The 14221-nt window shown below is 36.6% G+C and overlaps 1 protein-coding gene across 1 annotated transcript; it reads left to right on the top strand.

The window, feature by feature from the left end:
• Positions 1-7838: 7838 nt before the first annotated feature.
• LOC113668623 (uncharacterized) lies at positions 7839-13862 on the top strand. Its single transcript, XM_089214001.1, has 11 exons — positions 7839-7983; positions 8843-9021; positions 9518-9578; positions 9939-10082; positions 10429-10515; positions 10945-11067; positions 11548-11664; positions 12069-12146; positions 12551-12588; positions 12987-13047; positions 13455-13862. The coding sequence occupies exons 1-11, from the start codon at positions 7875-7877 to the stop codon at positions 13739-13741; spliced, it is 1284 nt and encodes a 427-aa protein (XP_089070127.1). The 5' UTR covers positions 7839-7874; the 3' UTR covers positions 13742-13862.
• Positions 13863-14221: the final 359 nt, after the last annotated feature.

The raw sequence follows: 14221 nt of genomic DNA, 5'->3' as shown, positions 1-14221 counted from the left end.
TACTGTGTACATGCCTCCAATTCCATTTAGTTCAATGGTAACTTTCAATTTTTTTTTCATGAATAAAGATCAGTGTTCTGAAATATTCATTTTCACTTTAAAGTTGTAAGCTTTCTGGTAGTTGTCATTGCTATACGAACTTTGAAAGTAAAAAAAGATTTCTGTACACTTACCATCTTTGCACTGTTCCACCTTGCTCGTTTTAAGAACGATTGACAAGAATTTTTTCTTAAGGGAGTTTGGAGGCTTCTCAATGTTTTCAAGCAAGCCTGTGAACATGTAAGAAAACGCTAGTTACATAAGACGTAGTCTCGCAGGTATTTTTCAGAAAAAAAAATTGCTAGCTGTTATCCTGTTAACGAATTTTGTTACTCAAATTAACAGATAACTTGTTACTAACAACAACAACGTAGGCGTATAGAAAGTTTTTTTTTTCTTAGTGTGGCACAGAGGGCTATTTACACCATCTGGATTCCATTAGTGTTCAGGAACATGGATGCGCTCATTACTATATGCGTCCGAGTTTCTTCGACCTACAGTTTCTATTCTTAATAAATCAATTTATTGATCGGGATATATAAATTTATAGGCTAGAGGGTGCTGTAATGATCACTCATAGGACCCCATTTATATTTTAGCTTAAAAAAGGTATGGTAACTTAAAAAAATAGACTTTGGAAGTTTTATGGAAAAAGGCTAAAAGCAAGTCCTGGATTAAACCTAGTACAGGACTAAGATAGAGATACAGAATTATGATTGACCAAAAGCTGTGTACCTTTGCGCTCTTTGCACGGTATATTTGGTCCATCAGTGAGGCCAAGAAACTCAATGACTTTATCTCCTAATTTAGGGAAAGGGTTCTCGCTCGGTTCTTTTCCATGCACTATCTTTTCGAGTAATTCAATCATTCCTGAGAGAATAAACAAAGTAACGAGTTAATTAGCTAATCAACTCATTTTCCGACACTCAAATCCATCCTTCGTGCCAACAAAAGGGTTCGGGAAACTCATCCTTTCTAAAGCTTAATTTTTTATTTTTTAACGCACTTTCGAAAACATCACTCTGACTTGAAACTAAAAGGTTCTCCAAAGTGATGTTACAGACGCTGGTTTTTGACGCAAAGTTCTCATTGATGCGTTTTAGTAAACTATTAAAGTAAGACAATATCTTTTTTTGAAATTTGTTGTTCCCTCGTCACAAGTAGTCTAGAGCAACAATGACTGGAAATCGCCCGTCTCTGTTGCAATGCAATTTGGGAGTGAATAGCACATCGCAAGCTGTTGCTTCTTTTTTTTTGATGTGTTTGTATTTGATCCTCAAAATATGATGCAATAGGCCATTTTACAGTTGTGTACTTAGTTGCCAAGCCTTTGATTTGGAGTGAGGCTGAAGGTGACCTTGTTGTGTTAGAGACCAGAATCTAGTTAGCATGATAACAAATTAATTTGCATTTCAAAAGCAGCAAGGTTTGTATCATAACAAGGTCACCCTTAGCCTCACTCCTGTCCAAAGGCTTGGCAACCAAGCACAGAACTGTAAAATGGACTATTAATTAAGACCTGTAAAGAACCAGTCCAAACAGAACAAGACATTCTAACATACCTTTAGTAGGATTACCACAAATGGATTTTTGGAAGAGTTTGCTCAGCACTATGAAGTCCTTTAGGCTGGGTTTTTCTTTCCTTTCTTGTTCCTCCTCTGCTCCACCCAAGGCCTCTATCAAAATCAAACCCCAACAAAAATTGTAGTTAAGTGCTATTGTTGACAAAGGATCCTATCACGAAATAATGTGTTGGGAACGCAATAACACTTTCTGAAAAACCCTTAAAAGCCCTTTTTGTTGGGTGTCTAGCCTTAAATCGTCTCTCTTTTGATAACGATCTGATGCTTATCTTTCTCTTCCTTCTTTTTTCAGATAAGATCGAATATATTCTGAACTTGTATTAGCTGAAAATTAAGTGTTGGCATTGGACACATGAGTTTACCACCTTAACTCTAACTTCCTCAAGTGATCAAGACAGAATTTCTCCTCATCTTACCAATACAGTGTCAAGCAGACAAGTGATGAGAATTAAGAGGCATGTCAATTAGGGGATTATAAATTCTCAGAACTAATATCATAAGAATTGTTTGGCAGACAATGAGGGGAATTACTTACTAGATCCTGGGAGTGAAAGGGTTAAGGCTATTTGCCTAAGTACACAAAACTGTCTGACATATCAATTCTTGCTCGTAACTTTCTAACAGCTGTATTAAAACTTGATGAACCAGTATCAGTGAATAAGATTCTCTATTTTGTTACGTTTCATGAACGGGTTGAAAGTACTCAATTTATAAATATCTACACTGAGCTTCGTTACCGGTTTTCGTGCGAGGCTTGATGTAAACGAAAATTCTCACCGAAAGCATCACTTTCATTTTCTTCCTGCAAAAGTTCATCCGACATTTCAGCTTCATCGAGGTCATCTTCGTCACCTTTAGCCTTTCGTAATTTTTCAAACAACCCTGATGGATAGAAAAAAAGTTGACTTGCTTAGACATGGAATTTTCTCTCGATTTGCTATTTAATGCGATCGGTCAACTGGTAATTCAGTCATACGGTTAGTCAGACCTCGGGTTAAGCGATCAGTCACTCAAATCATACATCAATTTGTTGGTCACTCGGTTATTCGGCCAGTCGGCTAATCAGCGAGTCAGTCAGTCAGTCAGTCCATAAGTCATGTCTATGAGTCAGATGTCGGTCAGTCTGCTAGTCAATCAGTCCATGATTCAATCGATCTATCGGTCAGTCAGTCTACAGTTCGTCATTCCATCATTCCACCCTTACCAAAGAGCTGACCAGCCAAACCAGCCTGCCACGATAGTCAAACCACACGTTTCTGTCAGAGTTAACAAAAAAAAAATCAACGAATGACTTGATTAATTCTATATTTTCTAGAACCAGTCTTAACGAAGGATAACAAACCTGTCTTATTTGCGTGTGACAAAAACTGTTCCTGAATCTCATGACACTTTCTGTACAGTTCCGTAACAGATCTGCCAAGAACGACCTTGAACTTTTTAGCTTCGGCTTCCTCGTTGAGCAACTCAAATAATCCATGGGCGTATTCTTACAAAAATATAACAAAGAGAAATCAAATATTCTACATTAGAGAGTAATATGCCTTTTTGATCGCTAAATGCAAACATCAATATAAACTATAAGCTAAGCCGGCGGTTTGTCATTTCCATCCGTCCAACTTTCTCAGTCCTGTGTTTTTCTTCTCTGTGCATTTCGGTTTTATTATTATTATTATTATTATTAACCCAGCAATTTACACCACTTCCTTCTAACTGCAGGGAGTTTTGCGTACTCAAGTAAATGCGTTTTGTGGGCTCCTACGTAGTAATTGCAGTAACTGTCAGCAAATACCACAAGGCATTTCGATTGAGTGTTGTAGAACTAAAACTAACTAATCAAAACTGCCATTCAGAACATACTGTTGGCAAATGTCACAAGGAATTGATTGGGACTCAAAGTAAAATGAACAAAGTAATTCACGCTTTAACCCTTTGAGTACACCCTAATGTAGGAATGCATTTTCGTTACACTGTTTTCTACACATTTCTTAGGTGCTAACCGAGAGAATTGGTTTAACAAGCGAGAGTCTCCTTGACAGGTGATCATTTCCATTATTCTGGTGACCTTAACGTGTGATTCAGAGGTGATATTGTAAGGAGTAAGGAGAAACTAGATGCTGGTGACTTTAAAGGGTCAAAGGGTCGAGCAGGCAAAGAGTATTGCCGGCAGCCAACCATATCTTTTGATATGAATTTATCTGAGACAGTCCCGGACACTGTTTTCTCTTATGGTATAGGGGCGTGAGACCGGGTCCGAGCGAGTGGAAACGTACATGCCTACTCACTCTCGCTCTGCTCTTCTTTAAATTTTTCGGATTTTTTTCAGTGCAGGAATGACCAGATGAAGCTGAAATTAAAAAGGTAAAAAAGTAAGTAAGTGATGAAAAATCATTTGATACTTAACGATGAAGCATCTTGCTATTGAAAAGTATTTTGTAGTCAGACAAAACTTTGATCTTTGCGAATTTAAGTGGTCACTTTGTAACATAATCAACTGCTTTATGAATCACAAATTAAAACTGGTCTTAGAAAATGGAACTTACAGAATGAGTTTAAGTCCCCAGGGGTATTGAATATTGTTTAATTTGTTGAATATTCCGTGGCTCACCTAAATAAAATTAATTATTAGCGTCCTTTGTTTTCCAGAGGAACAATGTGGCTTAAAAGCTGGCTGCACGAAGTCAGCGAGTATTTCTCACCGCATGATTAATTCTTTGCAACTTAATCTTACCGATTCCACTATATCCTCCAATGCTTTCAAATCTTTCTTTTTTTCTGGATCAGGTTTGTCGTGATTTTCCTCCCTTTTTCCTTCAGCGAGGACTGTTGCTAGTTTGGTTGTTAGCTTGTTGTTGGAATCCTCAACTATTAGATGGAAACATAGAGTATTTAAGTAAACAAACCTTTAGCCAAGTTCAACAAGTGCCAAGAGTGACGATTTTTCATCACGCGCGAGAAACGCGCGTTTGGTTCCAAACGCGTGCGCGTAATACATGCATCTTGAGTGCTTATTCTGAAAGCTGAACGATCGATCTGAAATCATCTAAGCATCTGCTAAATTTAACCAATTTTTGAAAGCTTCGCTTGAGTTATCCGCGTACGTCGATTGATCTCCGGCTAATACTAAGATTTTGGGGTTTCATGAAAAAAATTATAAATATTCTTCTTTTTCATTTATAACAGCGAATACAGTTCTATCCAAATAGCAATCTTTCAAATTATATGCTTTCTCTAAAATTTCATGAAGGAATCAATCCTCGTGGTATGCATCTACCTTCATTCCATTTCTGTGTGAATTCTCTCAATTTTATCTCGGTGATGTCTTCAAAAGGCGTAAACGAACTGTGGATTTGCACCACAGCTATGCATAACAATAAAAGAGTAGATAAACTTTTCATTTTTGATGCTGGGGGAGTAGCTCTTTGGTTCCTTCCGAGAGCAGGTCAGGAAGAACTGTAGCTAATGAACCTTTCATAAGTTCATTTATATGTCGGAATGTAAACCATGACGTAATGATTAACATTTTTGATTGGCCCGGTTCCAAATGATAGTTCAGAAAACTTCTTCGTCTTCGAGGGAGGTCAGGCCAACGTTATCAAAGCTTGTCCAAATGCAGTACAGTCTAATCTTTCCCAACCTCTCCTGCATTTACCGCGCTCTGTCGCATGCGAACTGTATTTGCAAAACACATTTAAAACGCCCGAGATCAAACACGGATAATCCTTTGTTTATTTTGTCAGTCACTTTGTAAACCTAATTAATAAAATCAAGATTCACGAAGAGTTCAAAATTTTCTTAAACTGAAAACAGCTCCAACATGGAATGTTCAGGAATGTTTTTCGAGCCTGGTCTCCTTTGGTAAACTTTGAAAGGCGTGTTCAATCATATGGAAACAAAAAATTAATAACCGCATACAATCATGCAATCTATGACAACAGCAAAAGCGAAAAAGAAGAAAAAATAAAAAAATACTTTTTTTTCGCTATTGTTTTGCGTCCTCTCATTATTATCAATCAGCGCTCTTGGCTGGAGAAGCAATTAAGACGGCGAACAGTCATAACTGTTCTCTTTTCGACGTTCTTTTCACATTACTTCATACTCAATGTTGGAGAGGAAGATGCAGAGAGAATAAAACGCTTTTAAAACAGCTCTCACTTGATTGCATTTTTTGCACTTAAATTGGAACTAGCCGAAATTAAACAAAATAACTGTGCACTCCATTGTTTGTAAAAACCTATTAAAGTTTGTTGTAAATTAAATTTATATTTAAAGAAAAGATCCCTTTCCTGGACCATCATGACAAAAGGCTTTTCAAAAAATATTTACCCACTTTGGTATTTTTAATTTCAGATAACCAATCGTCTATTAGTTTTCAAAACTGACTGCTCGACTTCAAAATTTTCGCTTAATTGAATGCCTTCCTGTCAGCGTACAGCTACAAAGGTGTGTGATAATTTTTTTTTCCTTTTTCCACCAGTTTGTTCCCGAGGTTTCTGCGAACACTAATTATCCTGGATCTTGCGAAAATGGAATTATCATGACATAATCTCCTTGAGAATTATGTCATATCTTTATGCCTCTCATAAAAAAATTGCGCTTACGTGCCGGAAAACTTTGCGCGCTTTCCCAGGCCTATTTTTGGGTGTGAAAGTACCTAAACAAATTGTGTCCGCACCGAAATTAGGAAGTGCTTTTATTCTCACAAGGTTAAACAATTGTTCATTTTGAAAGCATTCAGGCTTTCCAAGGCCGATTTTTTTTCCTCTTAAAAATCCCTTACATGATAAAATGCGTGAAAAGGAAGGTGGAGCTCGCCTTACTAACAGCATGAGAAAATGGTGGGACCATTATTTTCTCTCGTCAACAGGAATCATTTGTGCGTCATTTATTTCGTAGAGTGAACATTTTAGATCTCGGTCAGCCAGTTCGCTTTTTCCCTTTATCCTATTTGTGGATGGCAATTTTCTGTGTCATAGCGATCCATGAATTCAGCCCACGCCTAAGAGTACTTTAGTTGAAACAGAAAACTACTAGGAGCTAAGAAAATTTCCCATGTGCAATACATTTCTTTCTTTATCACTGACTCGGTAATAAACAACCGCTTTACAATATCCAAGTTGCGGTCCTTTTGTAAATTCTGAGCTCTCTTAAATTCTATTCAAGATACACTGAATATTTTCCAGACGTATTTCATTCGTTTCAGATCAACTTGATATGACTCTACGGGCGAGTCTTAAATTTATCTCCGGGTGCGGTTATACCGGGAATATACGATGTCAGTGTGGATAAATAATCTACAAGAAAAGGTAAGAAAAAATAGCCTTACAAAATCTAGGCCTGATTGGTGTGTTGTCAATTGTATCTTTCGTCTGTTTGGTTTGCTTTTCTACATATTCAGTAATTACAAGTGTTGCCGGGGGGAGGGTTTGTCGGAATGCTTGCTTTTGTTCAAATATTTTCGGTGCCTTTTATCTTTTTTTTCCCTTTTTCCTCTTTTTCACCCCTGCCTTGAACAATTGATGTGAATGTGTTAATCCAAAGATTCTTTCATACGGTGCAATTACCATAACAATATTGAGAGGTAGAAGTAGGAATTTTTTTTTCGATTTTGGCTTAATTGTCTCATCAAACTTTGAAATTTCTGGCACATATGAACTCTTTTGGATCAAAGTAACAGTTTATCATAGTTCCTTCAATTAAGGTCTATTTTTAAGATTTGAAATTGCAGAAAACTTTGCCATTGTCCATTCCTGATTTGAGATATTCAGATAGATATTGCCAAAGTTGTTGTCAAACAACAAAGGATTACATTTTTCTTTTCAAGAAGTGATGTAATACCCCTGAGAAGGTAACAACTGAAACAATGATCCGTCATTTCTCGCACGTACCTGAAAAGATCCTTGATCAAGTTTCTCTCCGTGCACTAAAAATTTTACCAAATACATTCCACCCCTGATTAAAAGAAAGAGCCACTTAAAAATCATCCCTTTCCTAAGAGTATTGCTCCAATATGCGTGGTCTGCAACACTACCATTCCATCGAATCTAAAGAATGCACTTCATTCCTAAAAACGCGATTTAATGACTGGCTGATAAATTAACACCTAAAGAAAAGTACTTAATTTAACTTCTGTGACAATAGCTTTTAAAAAAAACTGGCAAAAATGACGTAATCAACTGATGTATAAAAGCTAACTTATTGCTCTAGATAGCTATCCTTTTAACTTACCCTGCAGGCAGGAAAGAGTCTGGAGAGATGAAGGTTTTCATTGGGTTTTTGCTGTTCGCCTTTGCAACTGCTGATATCTATAAGTGGGTCGGCCTTCCCGAACAGAATTTTGAACTTCTTGATAACTTGCTGAACGGTGAGCACTCTGCAATTGACCTCAGAGTTAAATTTTGCTGGTGCGAGACCTCAAATCTTCGTTCGCTATTCACTAAAGCATTTATAGGCATAGTTCTCGCTTGCCCGTACTTTCTGCAAACAGCTACATGCTGCAACGCTAAAACTGTTTACTAGTCAGGTCTGAAAATCATATGCTTAGTAGCTATAAATGGCGAGATTTCGCTGGCAAAATCAATTGCTTAGCAATAACAAATTCGGCCCATCAGTCTCGGAGGGTTACGCCCCAATTAATTCCACTTTTTTTTTATTGATTTCGCTCGCTCTAACTTGCAATTTCTGGTTCAACAGCTGCAGCGAAAGATTCCTCAGGAACTTCAACATGTTTTCGATTGAATAATTCGACTGTTGAGTTCGTGAATGGTTAAATCTCCTGAGGGTTTTGTTAAATCTTATTTCACCTTAGAGCTAATCGTAAGTAATCTAGTAAGCCACAAGGAACCCAATACAAATAATCGACGAAATATCTGCACCAATTTCGAAAGAAATTTTTACTTTCTTAAAATTGAGAATAGTAAAATTCTGATATGCACGTATATTACAATACGATCCATTTACCGCTCAGAAAAATTCAGGCATGCGCCAAGGTTTATAATTTTTCAAAAGGGATTATCAGAGCTAAAACAATTCTTTAGTATCACGTGACCGTTTATTATTATGAATATAGCCTTGATGCTTTTTTGCTCGTTTTTTTGTGTGTCGTTTCCTTTGCGTCGAATCACTCCTCTATCGAATTAAGGCTTCGTGGGAGTCACCGCTTTCTGAAGTTTTACAAAACAATTTTGATTGTGTTAAAAAATGTTCTTTGTTTCATTTGACAGATGAAAAATTCACAAGCAAAGGATCGCTCGAGTCATTAAAGCCTGGCCTTGGAAATTTGCGCATGAGCGACGATGGCGAGGAAAAAGAGGGAAGTGGAGAAGGGTCAGGGGAACCAGAAGGCTCTGGAGCTGGGAAACCACCTCCATTTAAAGAAACCATCGAGGATTTAGTTGAATCGGTGAGATGATAATTGTGTTAAGAACTGCAACCTAAATGACTTCTGACTGGCGAGCTAACAGAGTTGGGAATATACAGCCGTGAGCTGGCTCGAGTACTACACGAGTCTTCTTCAATGATTGGTTCGGTGGACTATTTTTAAGTCATTGTTTGTCCATTGTTGAACTGTCGCCTCCCTGGCAATCCATTTGAACTCAGCATTTCAATTCAAAAACCACATATTTCTTTTCTTTGGGTCTAACCGACTAGGAATAGGTTTGGAGTGCGTCTGATACAGAGGGGCAGAGGTGAAGTTAACAGTTGACTGAACCAACCGAAAAAGGATCAATTTTTATTTTTTGTTTCCTATTTCTGACCCATATTTTCCTGTACCATCAAGGAATTTCTTATTTCTTTTTCTCTTGCCCTCGTAAACTTGTCTGTTTCTTGTCAGCAATGGTTAAAGGTGTCAAAAGTTTCTGAACCGTTTACTTACATATTTTTCTTTGTAACTGCAGCTTCATACTATCATACCAGCTTTGAAAATACTGAAGGAGGCAAGGGACAAAAAAAATCACGGTAATCTTTATATTCAAACATCCCACGTATCTTCGTGCAGATTTCGACCTTTCTGCCACAATCGACAAAAACTTGTGTATTTAAGGTTAACTTGTGTCACTTTTTCGAGAAAATACCGTTGCAAGTGATTAGTTAGAACGGAAATAAAAGTTAAAAACAAACAAGCAAACAAACAAACAAACAAACACAAACAATAATTTTTGTAAATAACAGCGGCATTCTAATTAAGTATATTTTCAAAGTTTTACATAAAAACCTTTCTGCACAAGACGACAAACTAACTGGACAGGCTTTTATTTTCAAAAGCACAATGAAATAACTTGATCATTTCTCTAACTGGGAATGAATAAAATCTTTCAGAGTATGCACAGGAGCTTGTAAAAGCGATCAAGAATGGGGCAGATGATGAATCCATCAAAAAACTTTTGGGATATCATGTAATGAAACTGCACGAACGCTGTCATCTCCTCAAACTGGCGTTTGCCCGCCATGCAAATCAATCAGGTAAATGTGGTTTCTCATTCCACGTTTTGAGTTGTGTTTGTATATTTTGTGGCTGTTCTCAGTTGAGAATCTAAATGTATTTATCTTGGTTTTTCGTTCTTGTCTGTTGTTGTTGTTGTTTCTGATTCAAGAATTCGATGAACAAAACAAGGACTTTATGTCGTTAAATTATGACAACACACCGAGTAAATAATTTCGAACACGGTTGGGCCCTCAGTTCACAAGTTTAAACTTGAGTCGTGCATACTTTATCGTAAAATATGGATGGAAATTAAAACGTTTATATTATTGAAAAAAATTGTCCATTCATGAATTTGTGCCTAGATTTGTGTCAAATTTTCTGCAGGCTTATTGGACCACCTGAGTTCGGATGACTTGGATTTCACCCAGATGATGGGGAAAGTCATTGGAGCAGCTGAAAAATACGGCTTTGGTAAGAAATTCATACAAGTTTATTCCTATGAAATGCAATGATTTCCTTTCAAGTATTCATCTATTCCACAATAAAAAAACAACACGAGAAAAATGGTAAAAAAAAAGTATAATTGAGGCAAAGTCAATTTTGATAAATATGATAAAAGTTTAAGATAAAAACTCTATAAAATTGGAGTTAAACCTAAAACTATTAGCAATCAAGAATTTTTTTGGAAACATTTCAATATTTTTGGGTATCGTAGATATGCTCTGTATCGGTATTAGAATAAGCATTAATGATATTTTAACACTAAAGGTACTTAATGTTGTTCAAATCGTAAATATGAAAAAGGGATAAAGTTCCCTCTCCACAGAGGATTTACAGAAATTTGCCCAAAGAAAGAGACTGACAGGACCCAAGACTCAGTTTGTTTTTTTCTTTGTTAAGATGTGTTCCAAGCATTTGTGTACATTGTACGCATAAAAGGACTTCACAACCATCCTGGAGCAAGGGCTATCATGGCAGTTGGAGGTTTGGTGGCCGATGTAGCATGTGAAACCAAATTAGATGGTAAGCATAAATTTGATTGTATGGGTCTATGCTTTACTGCTTTTAGTTTTGGTACTGTATTATCATTTTCTGAAAAATAATGGAGGTTTAAAATAACTTTTTATTCATTTATAACTGTTTTTCGCACAAAGCAAATCACACCTGTCACAAGAATCATCGAGACTAGAATAGGAAAGTTAAGAAGAAAGAAAGATAAAATGCAAATTAATGGACGGTAGTTGAAGCCACGAAATGAAAAAAAAACACTTGCAGTTTTAGCTAGAAAAGTAATGTGACAATTAATTTTCAACCATGGTAACAAATACAAAATGACAGTTTTTCTACAAGTGTAGAAAAAATTGCAGTAACGGAAATGTTTTCTCTTTTCTCTGGTGTTTCCTTAAGCGTCATTCCAGTCTGTTTAACAATTCAAAGCGTCCTTTCTGCGCGATTTATGCATGCAGATGATTAAAATTGTTAAAATGATTTCATCGTTCTTAGGTCTCTTAAATATGGTTGGGAAAATGATAGAGAAGGAGGGCAAGGACGGTGACTACGACCTCTCGGACAAGTTTATTCCATTCCTGTACAGCCAAAAGAGCAAGTTTTGCAAAGGAAGTAAGTCAGACATCATTCTCCATTTTCCCCTCCCTTATTTAAACATACTTTTTATTTTATTTAAAGACAGCTACCATTATAAACTCATTACCAGTTCTCCGGAAATCTTCCACATTTTTTTTTTAACCAACAAAGCTCTTTTATTCCCTTTAAAAATTTTTTCTTACGTATAATAGTTTCGACTTCTACTAAGCGAAATCTTTTTACAGTCACCTTTTTTCTACAATTATCGGTTAAGATTTGTCAATTCACGCACCTAACGGCTACATTGTTTCACCGTTGTACATGCAGCGATCGGCTATCCCTACGGAGAGCCTCGTACAAGGGCATAGAGAATTATTTACCTGTGGAGGACTCTGCATAACATTCAATCATCTTGTTTGCAACCATACTTTGTCTCCTAGATTTGATCCAGTCCTTGAAACCAGAAAAAAGCATGAAAGCCAGATTTCTCAAGCTCGTATTTTCATATTGCAAAGAAGGTATGTCTTTACGTTTTTCGTACTCTGACCCTACCTTTCCTATTAACCCTATAAAGTGACCCAGACAGAATTTCTCCTTAAAAAATCAATACAACTGATATCAAGCCGACAAGTGATGCGAATAAAGAAAAACATTATTTAAGATATTACTGGTTCACCCAATGCCAATTTCTTCAGACGTACGTTATCAGAATATTGTGATAGCCAGTAAGGAGAATTGATACAAAGGTCTTGAGAGTAAAAAGAAAGTGCTCGTTCTTATTGTATTACAACCTCTACCATGATCTATAAACGTTAATTACGGACAGACAGAAAGGTAAAGTTGTAAATGGGCTGCAGTTGGAGCAAATAAAAAGGGAAGATTTATTTTCCTAAACTGTTTTACTGCTGTCTTTTCCTTTTAGTGAAATTCGTCAGATTTGCGGTCAGCACGTTGTTGGATGTAAGTAATCTGTTTCATCAGTGCATGTCTCCATATATGGATGATGATAACGATTATTGATATAAATAACCTCTTTAATATTATAAAGAAGTCGTTAGTAGAGACGCCCCCCCCTATGTTTGAACTCATTGATGCCCCCCTGTATCTGTTTAACTCGCTTGTCAGAGCTTTATTCGGACACAAGACTCCTTCAGCTCGGTTTGGTTGTAGTCTCGGACAATTATATACCGTAACCATATCAAACAAATACATAATTTTTTCGAGAATAAATAACACGTTACATAACTCCGACATATTAATTATACATATCGAGATTAAGGACATGGTCTTCACGATAACAAAAACAAACAATTATGAAAATAATGACTGACCTCATCTCTTTCATAAAACAATTACAGGCAATCAAGCTCTCCAAAAAAGTGCAAATTTTGCATAAGGTGGAGGGGAAACGCTTTCAAGGTATGTTATTACCCCAATATACACCCTAAAAAGACACTTTAAAGTTGGAGAACCTTGGACACTACTTATTAAACAAAATGACAGGTATACCCATCAAAATTGTTGAAAAATCTTGGTATTAACACAACCACTTTGTACTCTTTTTGGGCAAAGAGCACGCTCAGAGCAAAGGACGCAAAATAAGTTTCTTTGAAAACTAATTCGTTCAAACACCAAAAAAGTTTTGTGAACATTTAGTGTAACATTTCTCTTGTGAAAGATCCTTGGGAATACCCCACCCCCTTGATTGGGACAAACTCTCTATAGAAAGGCATAATTCTGTTTCAAAGTTCTCCACTTTCGTAATGGCTAAGATTATTTTTCTGACAAAAAAACCGTAGATTTAAAAATACTATTTCCTTCTACAGGAATGATGAAAGCCGTAGCAGCCAATAGGGCAAGTAATAAGAAAGACAAAGCTTTCTTAGTCGTCGGTGACTATGTTGTGGACAACATGAGAAGAGCGCTTCTGATTGGTCTTGCTGTGCATAAAGAACTGAAGAAGGGCGAAGAGAAGGGCGAAGAGAAGAGCGAGGAGCCTGGTGAGGAGAAGAGCGAGAAGCCGATAGGTGACAAGTTGAAAAGGCTTGCCGATCTCGTGGAGGAGGAACTGGATCAGCTACCCGACACTCTCAAACCCGCTTCTCGTCATTAATTAGTAATCGTGTGAGTAAGGTAAAGTTTCCTATTTTCATTTAAGTGTGTATTCAACTCTACTTCGAGATTTCTAAAGATAGATAAAAAAATTTCATCACAAAGATGCGTTTATTTTGATAAAGAAAGAGATAACGCAATAACAACAGCATTTAATAAAATACTGCCGATTTTTTTCATGTTAGATTAACTCCTTAAAGCAGGAAAACTTATTTTTGGATCTTCAATTGTTTTCCAACTTCCTTTGGCCTGTTTTGACCTCGAACCGCACTTTATTTCAGTTCCTGTCCACTCCTATAGACAATTAGCGTAATGTTTATTTGCATTGGCAATGGTATTTTCTGCTAGTATAACACAAACCTTTGGATATTCTTATTTCATTTTCAGGTTTGCCTATCAAGTTGGATCACATTTTTGATAAATCACCAAACACTATCAACATTAAACATACGCTGGGTTCAAAATATTTTGTTAATACACA

The sequence above is a fragment of the Pocillopora damicornis genome, chromosome 8 (genome assembly GCF_964200805.1).
Source record: "Pocillopora damicornis chromosome 8, jaPocDami1.2, whole genome shotgun sequence".
NCBI classification, from domain to species: domain Eukaryota; kingdom Metazoa; phylum Cnidaria; class Anthozoa; order Scleractinia; family Pocilloporidae; genus Pocillopora; species Pocillopora damicornis.
The sequence above is the reverse complement of the archived record's forward strand: the minus strand, read 5'-3'. Positions and strand labels throughout refer to the sequence as shown.